Genomic DNA, 19,369 nt, shown 5'->3' with positions numbered 1-19,369 from the left:
ATTCCTAATCTAAATAAATAGAGGTTTATGCATTTGAGGTCAGTGTCTTCAATGAGCAAGGTAAGGTGCCAGATCCAAAACCCCAAAGCAAAGGTTCAGATGAGAGAAAGAGAAATGCACAGGCAAGAAGCCTTAGCACTTAAGCAATAGAAATTGGGAAAAGCTGGGAAAAATTCTCAATTGTAAATGAGCAGGCGTACCTAAAAGGGAATGGCTCAGAGGGGTCTCTTCTGAAGGATCTGCTCTGCCACCAAAATAAGAAACACACACTACTATAAATATGCCACACTTTTTTGGTAGCACTGTATTCAACAACCAATGAATCCTCAGCAAACTCATAGCGCAGGTAAAGTCTCTAGTTTCACTCATCTTCACAATGAAGCACATATTTTCAGTCCTTTGAATGATACACTAGGCACATCTTGTGTTTCAGGCAGTTTTTACCATGAGTCGCATTTCCTGGCATCTCCTCCTTGTGGTATTGGCTTGTGAGTGTTGTGTGAGCGTGCGAGCGTGAGGTATATAGAATGTATGGGGTATGTGGAATGTTTGTGGTTGAATGTGTGGTTGGGTGGATACGTTAGTAGAACGATAGATGGTGGGAGCAGAGGAAGCTATCTCCGGTGTCGCTGTACCATCTTACTAAAATAAAGAATTCTGGACCACCTACCTCTACTGGATCTTCTTCATTTCTACACTCCTCCCAGTGAGAACCTCATTATCAGTTGTCTAATAGATCACAAATGCCTATTAACTAGCCAACACAGGGCTTCTGGAAAGTTACAGCATCTGTAGTGGAAACATCTTGTGCAAGACAACAGTTTAATGCAAAAACATCCCTAACGTGTAATATCAATATTTCATATGGCATCAGTAATCAAGCTGTCTTACGCCACTACATTATGTTATTTAAATTGTGTCCTTGCAGTGCTTAAGTATGATATGATTACTACCTACAAATTTTTATTTATTATATACGTGCTATTTAGCATTACATTTTGCTCTTTTCAGCTATACTGCGTTTAATTTGCAAAATGATAAAATTCACACCATCACTTATGAATATGTAAACATAGGCCATTGTTACATGGCAAATGCACTTTTCTCTACCCTGTCACTGCAGGGCATCTAAATTGCAACCTATCTAGAACATAGTGGTGCTTTTTGGAGACATATACGTTTGTCCCATAGTAGGTGGTATAAATACACACTGTAGCCCTCATATTTAATATTCATGACATGACAAGACCGATAAATAGACCAGTTGGGTGAAAACCATATTAACAATACTGTTTTTGGGCCAAAGCACATGCTAACACTGATTAGCATGGTCCAGAAAAAGGCGAAACATCTGGGCTAATAATGCAGAAAACGCAAAATTGCTTCAAAGAAAGTTATCCTTTTTAAACGAAACTCATTTTACTTCAACATTAGCACACACATCTTATTGATGGGATGACCAGAAGTATACAAAGGATGGACAGATCAAGACAAGGCAATAGTGACATATAAATTGTGGAGGTTCTATACAAATTCCATTAACAGAATATTTATCAATCAAATTAAGTGTTATAGAATCTTGAGACCTGACTGTATTTGCTTAGTTCAATATGTGATCGAAGTTCAATATGTGCTTTAAATTGGTCAGTCGTTTGTTATTTGAGCCTGTTTGAATTAGTTTTTTTTAATGTGCTTCACTGTCAAGGGAATCTAATTGATGTCCATCCAGTTATGGAGTAATGTGGTTTCACTTCTATCACCCTGAAGAGCTGCATAATTTTCACTGAGTTCTATTTTCAATATGGCAGATAAAGTGTCCTAATTCATATACAGAAGTACAAGTATTTAATAAGGGAGAACCTGCTTGACTGTTTTGCATGTATGTAACAAAAATTACATTATACATTGTATTACAGTTTTAAGTCAATTTTCGACTATTTGCCTACCAGTTTCTGTTCCCTCTAGTTTTGGAGCTCACCCTAAAAGTGTGAGTTATTTCTCTTTCTATTTCTATTTCTTTAAGCATGGCTTCCTTAGACCTGTGTTATATTTACAAAGCTGTGGGAAAGGCCCTTTTAATGAATCAATAAATATTTCGAGTTTAAAAAAAACCTGTAATATTTATCAGTTGTTTATTACACTCACTGAAGTTGAGTCAAGGCAGCTGTGCAAATGTCTTACATTTTTGTGCCACATTATAGCCACGTATGCAGATTACAGGAACTACGAATATACCACTGCTACATTTGGCAGGCCCTTTTCTGTCAGCAATGAGACTTTAGTTTTACTCCCATGGTCCTCTCACCCTGCATCTTGCCTCAGTCTCAGTCGTTTTTTTTCAACCTTCAGACAGTTTTTACCATAGTTCCTCATAATGTTGGTGTCAATGCTTTGGTCTTCTAATAGTAGAACTCCTAAAATTACTTCTATCTTTCTGTAAGACCTTTAAAAAGTGATGAGCGAGCAGGTCACCTGCTGCAGAAAAGGAATGGAAGGGATCATTGCTCCCCTCTACACGGCCTTCATGTCACATAGCTCATTATAGAAAAATATATTTATATTGTTCCCAAAGCATATTATGCTTCTGTCTTACACCATTACTACAGTCCAAAAAGTTTAACTAAGCAAGTGGCAAAGCATTTACTGTCCTGTCCATGCAGTTTAGAAACCCTATTTGTTTTGAGTGTAAGGGATTTCCTACATCACTAATAATTCTGAAAGGCAATGTAACTCCTATTTTTTTCAGTGAGGTGTGCTTTGCGTTAGCAGACTAAGATAATTCAGGTCTTCTTACACTATACCTATAGATTTCCTCAGTGATAAGTGGGTGCGTTGTTAGTATACATATATGTAACTTCAACGTATGACTTTCTTCAAGCCTTTGAATAGGACCCTGTATAAATGTATGTTTGAGTCCAATCCCTTACACTTCTATGTCAAGTCTACTCTGCTAGGAAATGTAACTACATGTGCTCGCGAGTTGAGTACCTATAGTATTCATAATTTCCAAAATGATTGAATTGTATGCCAAAGTGATTACCATCCATGCAAACAAAGCGGTTAAAAAAATATTCAGGCTACAAATCTTGGACACATAAATGGGTATTTTTTTTTGTAAACTAGTTATAATTTTAAGTCTTTCGCGAGAGATTAGAAAATTGGTATCTGGAAAAAGTCAACTAGAGTATAGCGGTGAAAAAGGGGACTTTGAACCTGCAGCAGCGAATTATGTAAGCAGAGAAGAAAGGTGCAACGTCCAGATACACTCAGGAAGTCCATGCTTGAGGAATGAAGGTCACAGCTGCTTGGCTTGTCCTTACAAAGCCATTGCAGAACGACTATCCCTTAGGCACTGTTTTTGCAGCTGTTACTGGGCCTGAATCCCCAGCATGTGATTAGTCATGCCTGGAAGTCCTTGCAATTGCTCGCATAGCCTCTGAAATCCTTCAATGAACCCTGCACGGGACCCCCAGGCCTCAAGTGATTGTTCAGAGAGGGCAGGTGCTTTCATTTATATTTTGAATCTTTCTTTATTGATGCTTTAATCCTTTGCCTCTTTCATCCTGCACACTTTGTACCTGGACTGGGAGTTCATATAGCTCAAATTAGAGCTTTCATTTCAACTACTACCGTTCCAACAAAGTGAATAAAATACTGTGGGAAATTCACCATATATAGATGTGGACCGTTTCCTATTTTGAGCCACTCGCACCCTGTTAGAAACATTACTTTTGTAATGTAAGCATGTGATTCCAAAGCATGTCAGTTTATGCAGACAAATCCTGGGAATGCAATTATGTAGAATCTCAGCATAAACCAAGGTAAACGGTTGGAATTTACTGTAAAAGTAGGTGTGTATCCCTACACCTTTGCATGTTCTTGAGGCTATTAGCTTAAAATATTTATTTGTCTACTGCAGCACGTATCCGTCGTCCTGCAGAACATTTCACCTTGTGGCGTGAGGAGGTCTTTCTCTCACCATTTGATCTAATTTACATTAACTCTAGTTCTCTTTACGGAAACTGTTGTAAATTCCAACTTTGGCATAAGAAGCCCTTATAAATTGAGAAAATGCTGCTTCACAGGCACAATTGTCACTCATTGGATGGAAAATCCACAGGACACCATTTACGAAGACCCATGCCCCTAAATGTCAAAAATTCAGAAAATCTGTGTGAATAACATCAAATAATTCAAAGGCACCAACATACAAACAAAACAGATCAATAGTAAACCTATCAACAGCACACACGTGCATCATTTCTGCATACTTGCAAGGGCTGGCGGGCCAGCCTCAAAACACCCGCCCCCACACTACTGACGAGAGCTCTATGGCATAGCCCACAACCTGCTGCAAGTAGCCTGGTTACAGAAAGGGGACACATCTTAAACAGTTGTCGCATAAGCTCCGCACAACAAAATCAGGCACAAGTGTTATACACAAAGATACAGAGCGCTCATGCAGACACAAACCCACACAAATACACACACCTGTTTATTAGGATCGACCTCAACATTCCAGGGATGCAAAGGAATCTCCTACAAAGGAGAATACCTTGGCTCCAGCATTCCGCATAATTCAAGGAAAAGTGCAGTAGATGACAGCAACGGATATTTTTCCGCTAAGTATTGTAAAACTAGGACAGGATTACCATTGGGGACTCTTAAATACTGACATAGGTTGAGCCTCTGAAAACTGAAAGGGTCTCTTTACCCTGGTATTTTAGCCCTACGAGCATTGAAACGGTTATTGATCAGAGGGTTCTCAAATAATGGGCACAGATGATCGCCCTCTCCAAATCCCACCCGTGCGTATTATGCTCCTTACTATTGAGTCTATTCCGAAGCATTTCTAGGGATGCTACAAATGTTTTATTCTGAGGATTTCTCATCACCATGAGAGTGAACGTGATGGTGCAGGAATCAGCTTCAAAAAGAGTATGGAGGTTTTGATTAAGGATGAAGTTACCCTTACCACCCCTTGAGAAGAGGTTAGTGCATCATAGGGGAATGGTGATGGTTTAAGTACATACGTGAAGACATTTCTGTAACCTTATGAATAGTTGTATTATTAGTCATGTGAGGTGTCGTTTTTGAGGATCCACTTCATTACCTGTACTGACAGGGTCCCCTGCTACCTCCTCTGCATGCTTCTTGCCTATAGGATGCCAGTGTATAAAATGCATACCTTTTGCCTCTGAGCTGGTTCGAGGAGGGTGAAACATGTCAAGTAAGGTTTCTAAACACTTACCCATGGACATTGTTTGGGTGGTAGCTTCACTTTGCTTGTTGGTACGTCCACACTGGTTTACAGATGAAATAGCTTAATGCTAGTACAGAAGGTCATAAAAGACCTCAGTAGTCCGAGGTTTGTGCGCCCACTGAGATGCATAACTTGTGCTATATTAAAGTCCTCTTGCGTTGAGGTTTATTTTATTTAGTATTATGCCTGAAAGATGGACGCAGTGCAGTTACTCCCTGTGCAGCTCTTGGGGGGAGGGGATTATTTTGTCTAGTGAACACAGCACAAGAGATCTGATGGTTTGATCTGCTCTTGAAAACAAAAGAAAGCGAATTCTTTCGAATTCTGCCTCAACAGAAACCAATAAGCTGTTTTAAGCTTCTTGTACTGCACTGTGTATTTGTGTACACCTGGGAATAGAACCATGAAAAAAATAAAATTTGAAGATTCATACCAAATATCTTGAGCCAGCAGGGTAGCTCAGTGAGTTAAATGCTCGTCACAGGCTAATATAGAGAGCGGTAGTCATAGGTTTGAATCATGCAAGGTCGAATTAGCCTTCTGTACTTCCAAGGTAGGTAAGGTGAACACGATTGTACTGGATAATGGTAACATCTGTTGTTTATGGACATTTGAGTCAGGGAGAATCCAGTACACAGTGCTTTATGTAAAAACAACTTGCTATTACTACCGTTTACCATAAACCTAAGCTTTCCATACACCTGTGTTGCAGGACTACTTCACGGACCTGATCACAAATGACAGTATCAGCTACTTCAAACTTTCAAAGAAAATGTACCCCCACCGACCCATCATGATGGTCATCAGCCACGCTGCTCCCCACGGCCCGGAGGATTCTGCTCCTCAGTTCTCTGAGCTCTTCCCAAATGCTTCTCAGCACATGTAAGTAAAACTAAAATATTGGCTAAACTCTGCTGCCTTTGTTTTTGCTTTGGAAATATTATTGTAGTGCTGAATCGGGACTTCTAGCTGGTTATCCCACCGGCTGCCTCAAAACAACGCATCTTTGACAGTATTTGTACTGTGCAATGAAATGTGCCATTCAGCAGTTTAAAAAAAAGCTGGTGTAGAGGTGCCACTTTCAGGTAATGTTCAATCACGTGCTTACACTGAAAAAGGGGTTGTGCCCCCAAGTTGGGTATGATTCCTTCCTGGGAAAGGACATGCTTGAATATTCTTTGCACCGGTAGGAGAGATCAGTTTTCTAGTTTATTGCATCGTTGCTCCTATCCCATATCGTAGTCGAATATTATGACTGTTTTGTTTTACCATATACTGTTTCTATTTGTTCCCTTATCCCCGGACTCTCCTCCCCCCTTTGTTCTGTATCCCACCTGATACTACTGTAAAGCACTCTGATACCCTCACGGGTCTGGTTTGCGCTCTATAAAACACTAAATAAATAAATACATTTAAAAAAAACATGTCCAGTGCTCAGTCCTGTGATGGTCATAGTTTGGGTTTCTGGGGCCTGTCAACAGGGCAGATGGGATTCTCTTCTGGACCAAAACTAGTAAATAACCCAATTTCATACTCTAAATCCAAAGTGATACTCAGTGGCAGTGAAATACTTCTGTTAATTAGTGTTCCCTATGCACAGGGGCACTGGAAATATGCAGTAGTGAAGAATTTAATTACAATGTTGAACTCCCCAGAAAACAAGTTTTCGTGTGCGCTTTTTTAATATAATATAAAGTGACTTTTTTATACTCCATATAATACATGGAATTCTGCAATCCCTGTAAAAAAAAGCCTGTGTATAATTATTTTACTATGGGTAACTTGTGATGTACCTAGTCACCTGTTGTGAGGAAAGTGGTTTATTATATGGCGTGGTTTTGCGGCCTCACTGTGCAATAAGGACACAATTTCGTTACAAGACCAGTAAGGCTCGTTTGAAAAACCTTAGCGCAGTTCTGGGTACCTATGGCTCAGGGCAGACAGGATTTATCAACAAAACATATGTAGAGCATTAAGGAGTATCAAAACAGTTGAATACGAGGAAACCATTGTAATCCACAGCAACTCACATTTTAGGATTAGCCGCAACTAGTGATTTGAAAATGGCTATAATAGCACTCTTGTGAGGACAAAGTCCGACGCATCCACTCACAGGAACCCATAAGGTCCAGTTCAACAGTTCCCTTTTAGTTAAAACAGTCTTCAGCCTAGTTCCATGGTCAATGGGTGAACTGCCATAGCAATCAATAAAGTTATCCTGATGCAAGGGATTCAGGATTCTCAAGATGCTCAAGAATGCTGAGTCGGTGTCAGGGTCTTTCTGTGGCCACTACTTTATACAGAAACACGAAGGTTCGAATTTGGCCTCAGGAGTCTGTCCCTTGAAGTCCAGGTAAAGTCCAGTCAGAAACAGTTGCCACTGGTCTACTGCTCTCCAGTTACTGTGAAACCAGTGGTTTCGCTTTAACTGGCAGTAACTTCCTTACTTGGGGACCAAACTGCACTCTGGTGATTCCCTGGATCCAGCAGACTCTGGTGCAACTTTTGAGGGTTGGAACTCCTTCTCTCAAGCTGCACCGTGGCTTTCAGCAACAACAGACTTCGGGGTTGGAATCTCAGAGGAGCACGCTTTTCCTGTTTTATGGCCATGAGGCTGTAACAGGGAGTCAGCCAACTGACTCTTGGAGTCACCTTCTCTACCTGAGATTCAGGGATGGCTTTTCCTTGAGCAGGACACCGTAGGCACAGTCCTTTCTTTGCTTGCCCAAGTTACAGTAGGTGCAGTCCAGTCTTCAGTGCAACTTCTCTTTGCTGGGTCAAGGGAACTACACCGCAGTTCTTCGATCCTCTCTCCATGACAGATGTGATCTGAGGGCTGGGTGCCGGGTTGCCACTTTTATGCCAGTTTTGCAGCGTGAATCTTTCTGGATTCACTATGCTGTGCATTATTCCGCGGTCTGGAATCGTAGTCTTTTTTCTCTTTTTTTTGTAGCCCAGGTGGGCGTCTACGTCCCACCTTCTGGTGTCCTTCCTGTGACGTCGGCACACTTCCTGCGGAAGCTCCCAACTTAGGGCGCCATCTTCAGATTATTTTTTCCACCGTTGGGTCTGAATCGTCACCCAGAGGTTCCAGAGATTTGGGAGAAAAGAAGAAGGAAAAGACTGAAATCGACCGAAAAGATTAGAGAATACATCCAGGAACAAGACCACTGAGCCGGGACGACGAAGAAGGAGGAGAACATCGAAGACTTCGACGTCCAAAGTAGAATGGGCACACAGGGGGCCCCCTGAGCGCAGGAATGGTCAAGACCCCGTTCAAATACTGCTGCAATTGCCACCACAAATACGCGCGGATGGACAAGCACCCGGTTTGCAACCTCTGTCTGCCGGTCGACCACGAAAGCAAGGATTGTAACGCCTACTCAATCTTCACCCCGAAGACTCTCAGGATTAGAGAGAGGCAGAGGGTAGCCAACCACAGCATGCAAGGAAAAGGCCAACCTCTGTCGCTTCGGGACTTGGACCTTGCCAGTGACGAAGAGGACAACATCGCCGAGGGACCAGATGACTTCACGGTCGTAGAGACCGATAAGAAAACTACAAAAGAGGTAGGAGAGACGTCGACCCCTAAAACCCCGACAGACTCTCGAAAACCTGAGTCAAACTCTCGAAAGACAGAGTCTAAGTCCACGAAGGGAGCACTGGCGCCGAAAATCTCGATGGCCGCAGCTGCACCCAGGGACAAACAGCCCAGTGGATCCTTCGAAAAGGACTCCCAGACGGTGAAAGCTGGCAAAAAGCCATGGTCGTCGTAGCACGTCCCAGAAAAGGACTGCTCGACTTGAAGGAGAAGGACCCGAAGGCTGCTTCGACGTCGACGACTACGTCGAAGAGGTCGGCCGAAACACTCGATGCCGAACAGGCCACCGAGATGGAGAGAAAGAAGAGAAGGCTGAAATGGATAACATCCTGCAAAGGAAAAGAGAGTTTGGCGAAAAAATGAAAAGATTCACGATTCCGTCGAAACTGCCGACGATCGTCGAGATAGAGGAGGAAGAGGAGTTCGACGCCAAAGAACTGCCGAAAACTCCAGAGCCCCAGGAACACTTAGAGGAAGAGGGCCTATACTACGATGAAGAAGGCGACGCTGACCAGCAGACGAGTTTCGGCTCGGCATCGTCGGTGGCACAGGACCTAGAGGGCAGGACCTCGACCCCGAAAGCCCAGAAGAACCCGTGGAGACGTACCCTTCGAGGCCTTCACCGCCAGATGACATTGGGGTCCGCAACATGGTCGTCAGGAACGCAGCAACGGCTTACGGAGTCAAACTGGAGGAATTAAAACCAAAGGCATGCTTCCTCTTAGAGACCCTGCTGCCCACTCAAACAAGGACTCAATTCGTCCCCATGCTTCCCAGTGTCTTGGACCAAGGGAGGGAGGCATTCAAGGACCCAGTGAACTGCAGGTCTGTCACACCTAGGACGGAGAAGAAATACAAGCACTCCTCTAAGGACACCCCTTACATCCAAGGATTCGTCACAGCCAAATCCATTATTGCGGCAACAGCCAGGAAAAGGGCAAACGTCCCAACAACCTCAGGCCCACCACCAGAAAAAAAAGTAGGAGGATGAACCTAACTGGGAGAAAAGTAGAGAGGAATGCCGCGGTACACTGGCGCATTGCAAACTCTAGTGCCCTACTAAACAAACATGCATACCAGCATTGGGACGAGGTCGGACAGCTACTCAAACACCTCCCGGAGCAATACCAACAAAGAGCGTCACACCTGGTGGAGGAAGGCAAGAATATAGCAAATTCATGCCTGAAATCAGCCTTGGATGGGGCGGACACATCCAGCAGGCTCATGATGATCGGGGTCACAGAAAGAAGGCATGCCTGGCTGAGGATCTCAGGCTTAAAGACGGAAGTACAGAACAACATTCTGAGCACCCCATTTAATGGAAAAACACTGTTCGGGGCACCGGTGGATGAAAAACTCACCCAGTTCAAAAAGGAGAATGAGTCTGCAAGGTCCATGGGGGCCTTGCAATTCAGAGGCATGAGAAGGGGGTACCCCAACACGGAGACCAAACGGAAGGGGGGAAAACCAGCCGGGAACGTCACACCAGACATTCCAGCAGGCCTACCTGAGAGTCAGTCACATCTCTTTCCAAAAGGGCAGAAGGTTGTCTCGAGGACAGCAACTTGTGTGCCATCGTAACCAGTCACTGAAAACATTGGGCAACAAAGTGGCAACTTGTTAAAGTTAATACAATTAATTGGATAGATGCACAGCGAATTTGTTACCCTGCAGTTATGATTAGTTTGGTTGAGGTTTTATGGTGCACCGAAAGGTGGCGACGAGGGTCCAACGGCGTCTTAAGCATAAGTTGAGAAGTGGGTCTAGAGGATCTCTAGACTCATCCCTTTACGGGCACACATATTAGTTGTCTTCCTTTGATAAAGACTTCCACTCAGTTGTTTGATTTGTTGGTGTGTTTTTTATTTCTTAAATACTTTTACTTGTGGTTTGCAAACATACTTAGTTATCCTTTAGCATTTTTCAAACATGTTTATCTTTCAGGCAATGTCCTTACAATCTTTCCAATGCATTTCGGGCATTTTAGGTCATGCCCTTCATCAGGGAATCGACAATGCCTTGTTCAAAGGAGATGTTGCAATCTGGAAGAGGGGTTTAGACGTGCTCAGGTCCGTTACTTGTCTTCAATAGCGACGGTATTGAAGACAAGTAACGGACCTGAGCACGTCTAAACCCCTCTTCCAGATTGCAACATCTCCTTTGAACAAGGCATTGTCGATTCCCTGATGAAGGGCATGACCTAAAATGCCCGAAATGCATTGGAAAGATTGTAAGGACATTGCCTGAAAGATAAACATGTTTGAAAAATGCTAAAGGAGGGGGCGTGGCTAGCAGCCGATCATGGCGGCAGCATAAGGGACAAGCTCCGCGGCTGAAGCAGTCTCTCCATCGATCCGACACACAATCCGTCCTTTCTATAAGCCCTTCAGGCAGGTACCGGAACCCAGGACCGGGCGGGGAGCGCTGAGACAAGCGGCGGCGAGATCTGACGTCGGCTGCCCGAGATTCGCCGGGGCCGCGGACCGGCCTTTCACCGTCTCCTGAGCCGGGACCTCTCCTGGTTGTGGACCCAGCAGGAAGTGTGAGCTGGCCCGGGGACCAAGACCGGAAGTGCCCGCGAGGTGCTGGAGCCGGCGACTGGCAGACAAATGGCCGTTCGGAGGTGAGGACCCGTGCGGACCAGAGGAGCGGTAATTGGAGAAGCGCTATCTGGCGCTCTGACCGTCTTCGAGGGAGTTATTAGAGGCACCGGGACCTGGGGAGCCGGGGACAGAGAGGACGTCCGCCATCATCTGCCTTGCGGGAGTGGGAGAGCGCCCCGCGCTACGTGACCGCCTCTGGCCCTCCGGACTGCTACGCTAAGGCCTGATCACTGCGGGGGTTGAACTGGAAAGGGGTCCCCACCACTCCACGCATCCTGGGGCGCAGGGGCACGAGAAGCGCGACACTTCACGGCATGGCGGGGAGAGGCGCTAAGGGTGGTTCCACGCAGACCCGCATTGAGCGCTATGCCTCAGACAAGCACGCCGTCTCCCCCATGGGAAAGGAGCAGGGTGGAAAGTCACCCGACACGGGCAAAAAAGCGACTTTGGATGATGTCATGCTCGCCCTGGCCCAGCTACAGACTACCGTAGGCGCCATTTCCACGGACGTCTCCCTCCTGAGGGCAGACCTCCACAAGATGTCAGACAAAGTGAAGGACATGGAGGTGGTTACCAAGTCTCTTGTGGAGGACGTTTCGGAACTTCAGCGGGAAATGGGAAGGATGGCGCAGGACAATAAAATGCTCCGGGAGAAGCTGGATGAGCAAGAGGGACGCTCAAGGCGCAACAACATCCGCCTTATAGGTGTGCCGGAGACGGAAGGTATACAGGCCATGGATCTTTTTGTGGAGAACCTGATAACGGAGGAACTTAAGCCGAAGGGACTGTCGAAATTCTTTTCAGTGGAGCGGGCACATCGGGTCCCGGGAGGTCAGCCAAAACCAGGGGCTTCCCCACGACCTATAGTGGCACGTTTGTTCAATTTCCGAGACCGGGACGCGGTCTTACAGGCGGCCAGAACCTCCCCTCCTCTGAAGCTTCAAAACGCTACCGTCGCCATCTTCCCCGACTACACTGCGGAGGTCGCCCGTCGGCGGCGAACATTCTTTGAAGTGAAGAAAGAACTGAGATCTAGGGAACTGCCATATTCGATGCTCTTTCCTGCGAGACTACGGGTGGTGGCGGAGAACAAAACGTGGTTCTTCGACAACCCTGAATCCGTGCTGGAGTGGCTGGAGGGCTGGAGACCGGGACAGAACCAACGACGGCCGAATCGTCCAAAGAAAGACCGAGCTGAAGAACACCGCCAGGACTCCCGGGCCTCGGGAGATGGACCGGTCACCGGTGATTCAGGAGGTGCTGAGGGTGGCAGGGAAGAAATCGAGGAACCCTGACCACCTGTTATTCAATTTGCACCGGTGAACTTGTTGCTATGCAAGCGCTTCCCGCCACTGGACACTGGGTGAAGGGCCTCCGAGGGTGTGACTGAGAGACTGCCGGCGACGGAGAGTCCCTCACCCCAACGCGCAAGTACACTTGTTTGGGATGGGGATATGCACTCTGCTCAGTTGGGGGGGCGGGCAGTTCCGAGTCCGTGCAGCAGGGGGGCAGGGTTAGGGGGTGGACCGGGAGTTGGGTAAGTTTGAGGCATGGGTCCTGTTGGTCCTGCAGGTTTTTGTTCTAAGCACACATAGGTCTATGGACATGTTTCCCGCAACTGAGGCATTCTGGTCTAGTAGGGACACTGGGAGTGTGATTTATTGGACATGGTCCCGCCGGCCTTGCACTGGCCTCCACGGGACGCCTCGCCAGCGGCGGGGGGGTCCGGGGGATGTTCACTGTTTTTCTTATGGCTGTAATGGATAGACGCACCACACCGAACCCGTTGATTGTCATGTCATGGAACGTCAGAGGTCTAGGAGATAGGATTAAGAGGGGATTGGTACTGCAGGGGATTAGACGACAGGGACCTGCTCTCATTCTCCTGCAGGAAACACACTTGACTGGGGCGGCCACGAAGGCCCTGGATAGGAGAGGTTACCGCATGATAGTACACGCTGAATTTACTTCGGGATCCCGCGGCACGGGTATCCTGCAGAAAAAATCGTCCCAATTTATTGTAAAGTCCACAGCCACCGATACTCATGGCCGCTTTGCTGCAGTTCATGGTCAGTGGGAGGGTAAACTGATAAACGTAGTTTCTGTATACATACCACCAGCGCTGCACTCTGAGGCACTGCCAGATCTTGGGAACTTTTTACTGACACTCCCTGACGGGGACCTTCTCGTGGGAGGGGACTTTAACATGGCACTCACGGACACCTTTGACCGATTCCCCGCGCGCGCGCACGCAGAAGGGCCTAGTAGGCTACAGACCTATTTGGATGCTCAGGGGTTGGTGGACATTTGGCGCACGCTACACCCTAACAAGCGACAATATTCCTACTATTCGGCCACACACAACAGCCTTTCAAGGATAGATTATTTCTTTACATTGTCCAACGGGCATCTCACAGTAGGCGAGGCGACTATTCACTCACGGGGCATATCAGATCACTCACCACTCACCTTGACAATCACCACCACGCACACGAAACAACATAGGGTATTCCCGATCTTCCCTGGCTATCTTAAAGTTCCCCGAATCACTAAAGACCTGAAGAAGGCTACGCGGCTCTACTTTGAGGAAAACCGTTCCTCGGTGGACTCCCCCTCTACGTTATGGGAAGCGTACAAGACCGTCTTTAGGGGTCAGGCCATTGCCGTGATTGCGAACCATAAACAGGTGCACAGACGCGAGGCCCTCGCTTTAGAGTTGGACCTTGAGAGGGCCAATACCGCTCATGCGGCGAACCCTTCGGAGGACACGCTCCATGAGCTCCAGGTCCATCAGCGCCGCCTCACTGACCACTTAAGGAAGATTACGGTGTCGGACATTGCGGCTACGCAACACAGGGTCTACGATATCGGAGACAAAGCCAGCAAGCTTCTGGCGTGGTTAGATAAGAGGCATGGGGGAGGGAGTAACATCCTTCAACTTACTGACCCGCGTGGTAACGTTCATACGCGCCCAGACGAGATCGTGGAAGTCCTAGCGGACTATTTTGAAGGGGTGTACACTCCTGAGACTGTGGTGGGGGAGGACGAGGTCAGGATTGCCCTCGAGCACGTCCCCCTGCGGGAGTTGACGGCGGAGACGTCGAAAGACATAGATGCGCCACTAACGATAGAAGAGGTCCAGCTGGCTATTGGCGCCCTCCACCCGGGTAAGGCAATGGGCCCCAACGGGATCCCCATTGAATGGTTTAAGACTGAGTCCGAGTTCCTGAGCACGCCCCTACTACACATGTACGAAGAATCTAGAGTGAAAGGTGGGCTGCCACCGGATCAACGGATGGCGTCCATCGTTGCAATACCGAAACCAGGTAAACCCCCCGGCGATTGCTCGTCATACAGACCGATTTCCTTGCTGAACCCAGAGGCCAAGGTTATTGCTAAGATATTGGCGAGCAGGCTCCTGCCGTGCCTACCCCAACTGATTCACCCAGACCAATCCGGCTTCATGCCACATCGTAGTACTGCTTTGAATCTCCGCAGGGTACATGGGGTGGTGGCACGCATCCCTCTGCTACAACGTCCGGCCGCGATCCTTTCACTGGACGCCAAGATGGCGTTCGACATGGTGGAGTGGAACTATCTTTTTGCGGTGCTCGCGCGCATGGGTTTTGGCCCGGTTTTTATCTCCTGGATACGCATGCTATACGGGGACCCCATAGCAAGAGTGGTGGCGAATGGCCACACTTCTAGGATTATCTCTCTGGGCCGTGGCACTAGGCAGGGGTGTCCGCTTTCGCCCCTCCTTTTCGCTTTGGTGTTGGAACCGTTGGCAGTTACGATTCGCACCACACAACTCCTGAAAGGTATTCAGTGGGCTCCGCACTGGGAAGATAGAGTGTCCCTCTACGCGGACGATATGCTCATTTACCTCACGGACCTGGGAGAAAGTCTTCCTAACCTCCTGGCCCTCTGTACTGCACATGGACGGATCTCGGGTTACACCATCAACTGGGCGAAGTCCATAATTTTTGAGCTGAGGGGACCGCTCCCGCCGCTCCCGGACTCCTGTCCGCTAGCCCTGGCGCACACGTCCTTTAAATATCTGGGGATTCATGTCACCCGGGATGAGGCGGAGTTCACACGATTAAACTTGCAGCCTCCTTAATCCGCCTCCGTGGTGATGTACAGTATTGGAAAGAACTCCCCCTGACGTTACTAGGAAGAGCAGCACTCTTCAAAATGATGGCCCTGCCGCGCTTCCTCTATGTCCTAGAAAATGCTCCATATTTGGTGCCAGATAGCTTCCTCCAGAAAATAACGGCGCAGATCTCAGGCTTGCTCTGGGGCAGCCAACCAGCTAGGATCGCTCACACAAAATTGAACAGGGGATGGTACGACGGTGGTATTGCGCTACCCAACATACAACTATACTATTGGGCGGCCCAGCTGAAAATTATTAACCAGTGGATACACGCCCCGCAGGAAGACCCGGCGTTTAGGGCAGACAGGGAACAATTGGGAACGAACAGTTTGCTGACCCCACTGTACCACCGTGGTGTCGCGGCGAAGCTGACGGGGCCTACGAAACACACAGTGCGTCTCTGGTACAAGGCACAGGCGAAGTTGAAATGGGACGGAATCATCACTAAACTTACCCCTTTATGGGACGCGAAGGCGTTGGGCCATTTGCGGCGCTATAAGGGCTTTGAACAGTGGGATAATATCGGTATTTCGACAGTGGGGGATATGTGGGAGGGAGATGGTGTGATATCATTTGCAACCCTACAGACACAATATGAGTTGAGAGAAACAGAACTGTACAGGTACATTCAGATCAGACATGCACTGCGAGCGGCGATCCCGCCTGACACATCCCCACCTGAATCCTCCCCCCTAGAAGACCGTTTGCTCACGGACTACTTGCAGGAGGGGGCGACTTCGATAACATACCGTAAATTACTCAACAACATACCTGACCCACTGGGGAGACTGAAGGACAAGTGGGTGTTGGAGGTGGGGGATCTGGATGACACTGAATGGAACGCAGCATTGGCGTCCCCGCGCGAAGCAGGCATTTCTTCTAAATTCCGCCTTGTACAGTTGAAAATCCTACACCGGATTTACTATACTCGCACGACACTGCACAAGCTGCACAGGGCTGAGCATCCTTATTGCCTTAGGGGCTGCGGGGCAGAAGGTTCGTTTCTACATACGATTTGGAGCTGTCCGCGGCTGATTAGTTACTGGCAAAGAGTGTTGCGCACCATGGCCCAGGCACTACACACCACCCTTGCTATGGACCCGCGGTTGTGCCTGTTGAATGTCTGGGGGCCGACTGACCTCACCTTTTATGCAAGAACATGGGTGACGGTGGGGTTGGTGACGGCAAAACGAGACATAGCGCAGAAATGGGGATCGGCTGACCTGCCCACGCTGGCCCAGTGGACCAGAAACATGGATATACTCATGCTGACTGAGAGGGCAGTGTATAAGCTGAGGAGTAACCCGCGCAAATGGAATGGGGTGTGGCAAACGTGGAACTCCTACAGAGGGGACATATGCGAACCACTAGAAGAGGATGATCTTGAAGAATCTGAGAGCGAGGGGGACCTCTGATTGAATGTGAGGATGACTGTTGGGTGCTCTACATGGGTGAGAGTTGGACTTGCATGAGGGGGGGTGGGGTGCGGAGAGGGGGTGGGACAGGGGACATGGAATCGCTTGATAAGTTCCTCGCAGTGGACTGGGATGCAGGATACAGGAGATACTACCTCACCAACATGCAGAGCTATGTGTGCAGTTTTTCTTGTTTAAGTTGTTTATAAGCAAACCACATCGAAAAACCTGAAAATGCAACCGATATCTTTTATAATGTGTGTATACTGCCTTTCACCATGTCACTTGATTTGCCACAGTTCTACACGGCACTCGAGGGCCGGTATGTATTCTGACTCAGCGTCTAATGTGACTCATGGGCGCCTCATGATTGTATGTGTTCAAGTGAATGATGGTGTATACTTATACTAACTGTGTTTTGCAACAAAAATAAAAATTTAATAAAAAAAAATGCTAAAGGATAACTAAGTATGTTTGCAAACCACAAGTAAAAGTATTTAAGAAATAAAAAACACACCAACAAATCAAACAACTGAGTGGAAGTCTTTATCAAAGGAAGACAACTAATATGTGTGCCCGTAAAGGGATGAGTCTAGAGATCCTCTAGACCCACTTCTCAACTTGTTAAAGTTGCCATTTTTGCAAAAGTTATATTAAATTCGATTTAAGCAACAAGTTGAGTTTAATGCACCGATTCCTATGACACCTTGACGTGCCATATTTAGTAATTCCATTCGGAAGTTAGCACTGCTGAGCCGTCCGCATGTAACTCTGTACTGGCTAATGCGTCTACTAGCCTTTTCACAGTACAAAGAAGAATGCAGGCTTTTTACTGCTAGGACATGTAAGTTATTAGACCATATGTCCATCTTTTTAATATAATGTGCTCTCCCTTTAGGGCAAAGTAGCCCTACCTGAGATGAGACCTATAAATATTAAAAACGAAGGTTCTGGCTTTGCTATTACTTTAAATGGGAAAGTCCAGTTATCAGTTTAGGAACTGATCTGCCTGCCAGCAATGGCAAGCTGGGTAACCATGCTTTGCTTTGTCACACTTGTTGTGGCACATATAACTGCTGCAGTCGATGAGGGACATTTTAATTTACAGGTCCTCGGTTACCCATGTACCATATATTAGGAACTTATAAGTAGATTAACTTACACCAATTGTGGATGAGCCAATTAGATATATACTTTTTTGTAAGGGACGGAGCACTGGCACTAAGGCCTGTTTGGCAGGACGGAGCGCACTTACAGAGTCAACAAGCATTTGCAATGCAATAGGTCTCGCATTTATGCAGTTTGAGCTATTGACATTGTAAATGACAATGCCCTTTATTTATGTTTTGGTTTTAAAAACATAAATAAAAGGCATTGTCATTTACAATGTCAATAACTCAAACTCGCGTAAATGCTAGACCTATTACATTGCAAATCAGTGCCCAGGCCAAATTGTGATCCCAATCCGACCCTGCCTGGCTCTTGAGAGGCAAGGACAGGATCAGCAGCCTGGGTCCAGGGCAGGGGAGGGAAGGCACCGGTCGGATCAGACCATTGCCTGATCTGCCAGCTGCTCCAACGCCTTCCGGCTGCCGCTTCTCGTGCTCTCCCATCCAAGGTGCTGGGATCTTAATGTCAGGTGCACAGAATGTTAGAACGTTTATGAATTAGAAAAGTGGTATTCAAATGTTTCCTTTGGAAAGGTGAAAGTTGCTGATCCCTGCCAGGGCTACTGGCCGCTCTTTGATGCTCATTAAAGACTTCCACAGATCCTTTGGAGTTGCCTCTTTTTATAAGCGCACAGACAGTGCATGAATGCCTTATTTGCATGACTAGGTTTCTTTGACTCCCGCAGCCCGCATTGTGCTGCAGCACCCGATGTGTTGTTTCTCCTGACACTTCTATACTATTCACTTTGACAAAATCATGTTTAGTGCAGTTCTGCACTTGCCTGATAAAGCCACTCCAGAGTCTAGACGTAGACCTGGCAGTGGGAAAGGTAGCAGTGCACGGTGCAGGGAAAACACAGGACTGGCAGACAGGAAGTCAGCCCAGTGACTGCTTTAGCTGTGCACTGACACTCTGTGTGGTTGATACCATGTATAGATAACATGCGAAGCACAGGGCTGGCTGTGCAAAGTGGGTGCACAGTGCAAGCCTGGTAGTATGCAGAAGTGAGGAGTGCCAGGTAGGCGGCAGAGCACAGCATGGCAGGCTGAGCAATGAGCTACTTTGTGGTTGTCAGTATTCCGGGTTGGCAGTAGACCGAACTGGCAGTGCTTACACCCACAGAACGGAGGGGATTCAGGCCTTGATGCGCAGCATGCG

General features: G+C 47.2%; 1 protein-coding gene across 10 annotated transcripts in view; it reads left to right on the top strand.

Annotated features, from left to right (window-relative positions):
• Window positions 1–19,369, top strand: part of SULF1 (sulfatase 1) — a 312,442-nt gene that overhangs the window by 185,783 nt on the left and 107,290 nt on the right. For all 10 annotated transcript variants that reach the window (XR_013610526.1, XM_078687181.1, XM_078687178.1 and 7 more), the window contains one exon: window positions 5,976–6,145. Coding sequence is in view for 9 of the 10 variants with exons in the window: in XM_078687181.1 (XP_078543307.1) it covers window positions 5,976–6,145 (170 nt within the window). In the remaining variant the exon portion in view is untranslated. The remainder of the gene's footprint in view (window positions 1–5,975; window positions 6,146–19,369) is intronic.

Source organism: Lissotriton helveticus, chromosome 4_1 (assembly GCF_964261635.1).
Source record: "Lissotriton helveticus chromosome 4_1, aLisHel1.1, whole genome shotgun sequence".
NCBI lineage: Eukaryota > Metazoa > Chordata > Amphibia > Caudata > Salamandridae > Lissotriton > Lissotriton helveticus.
Note: the sequence above shows the minus strand (reverse complement) of the source record. Positions and strands in the feature narration are given on the sequence as shown.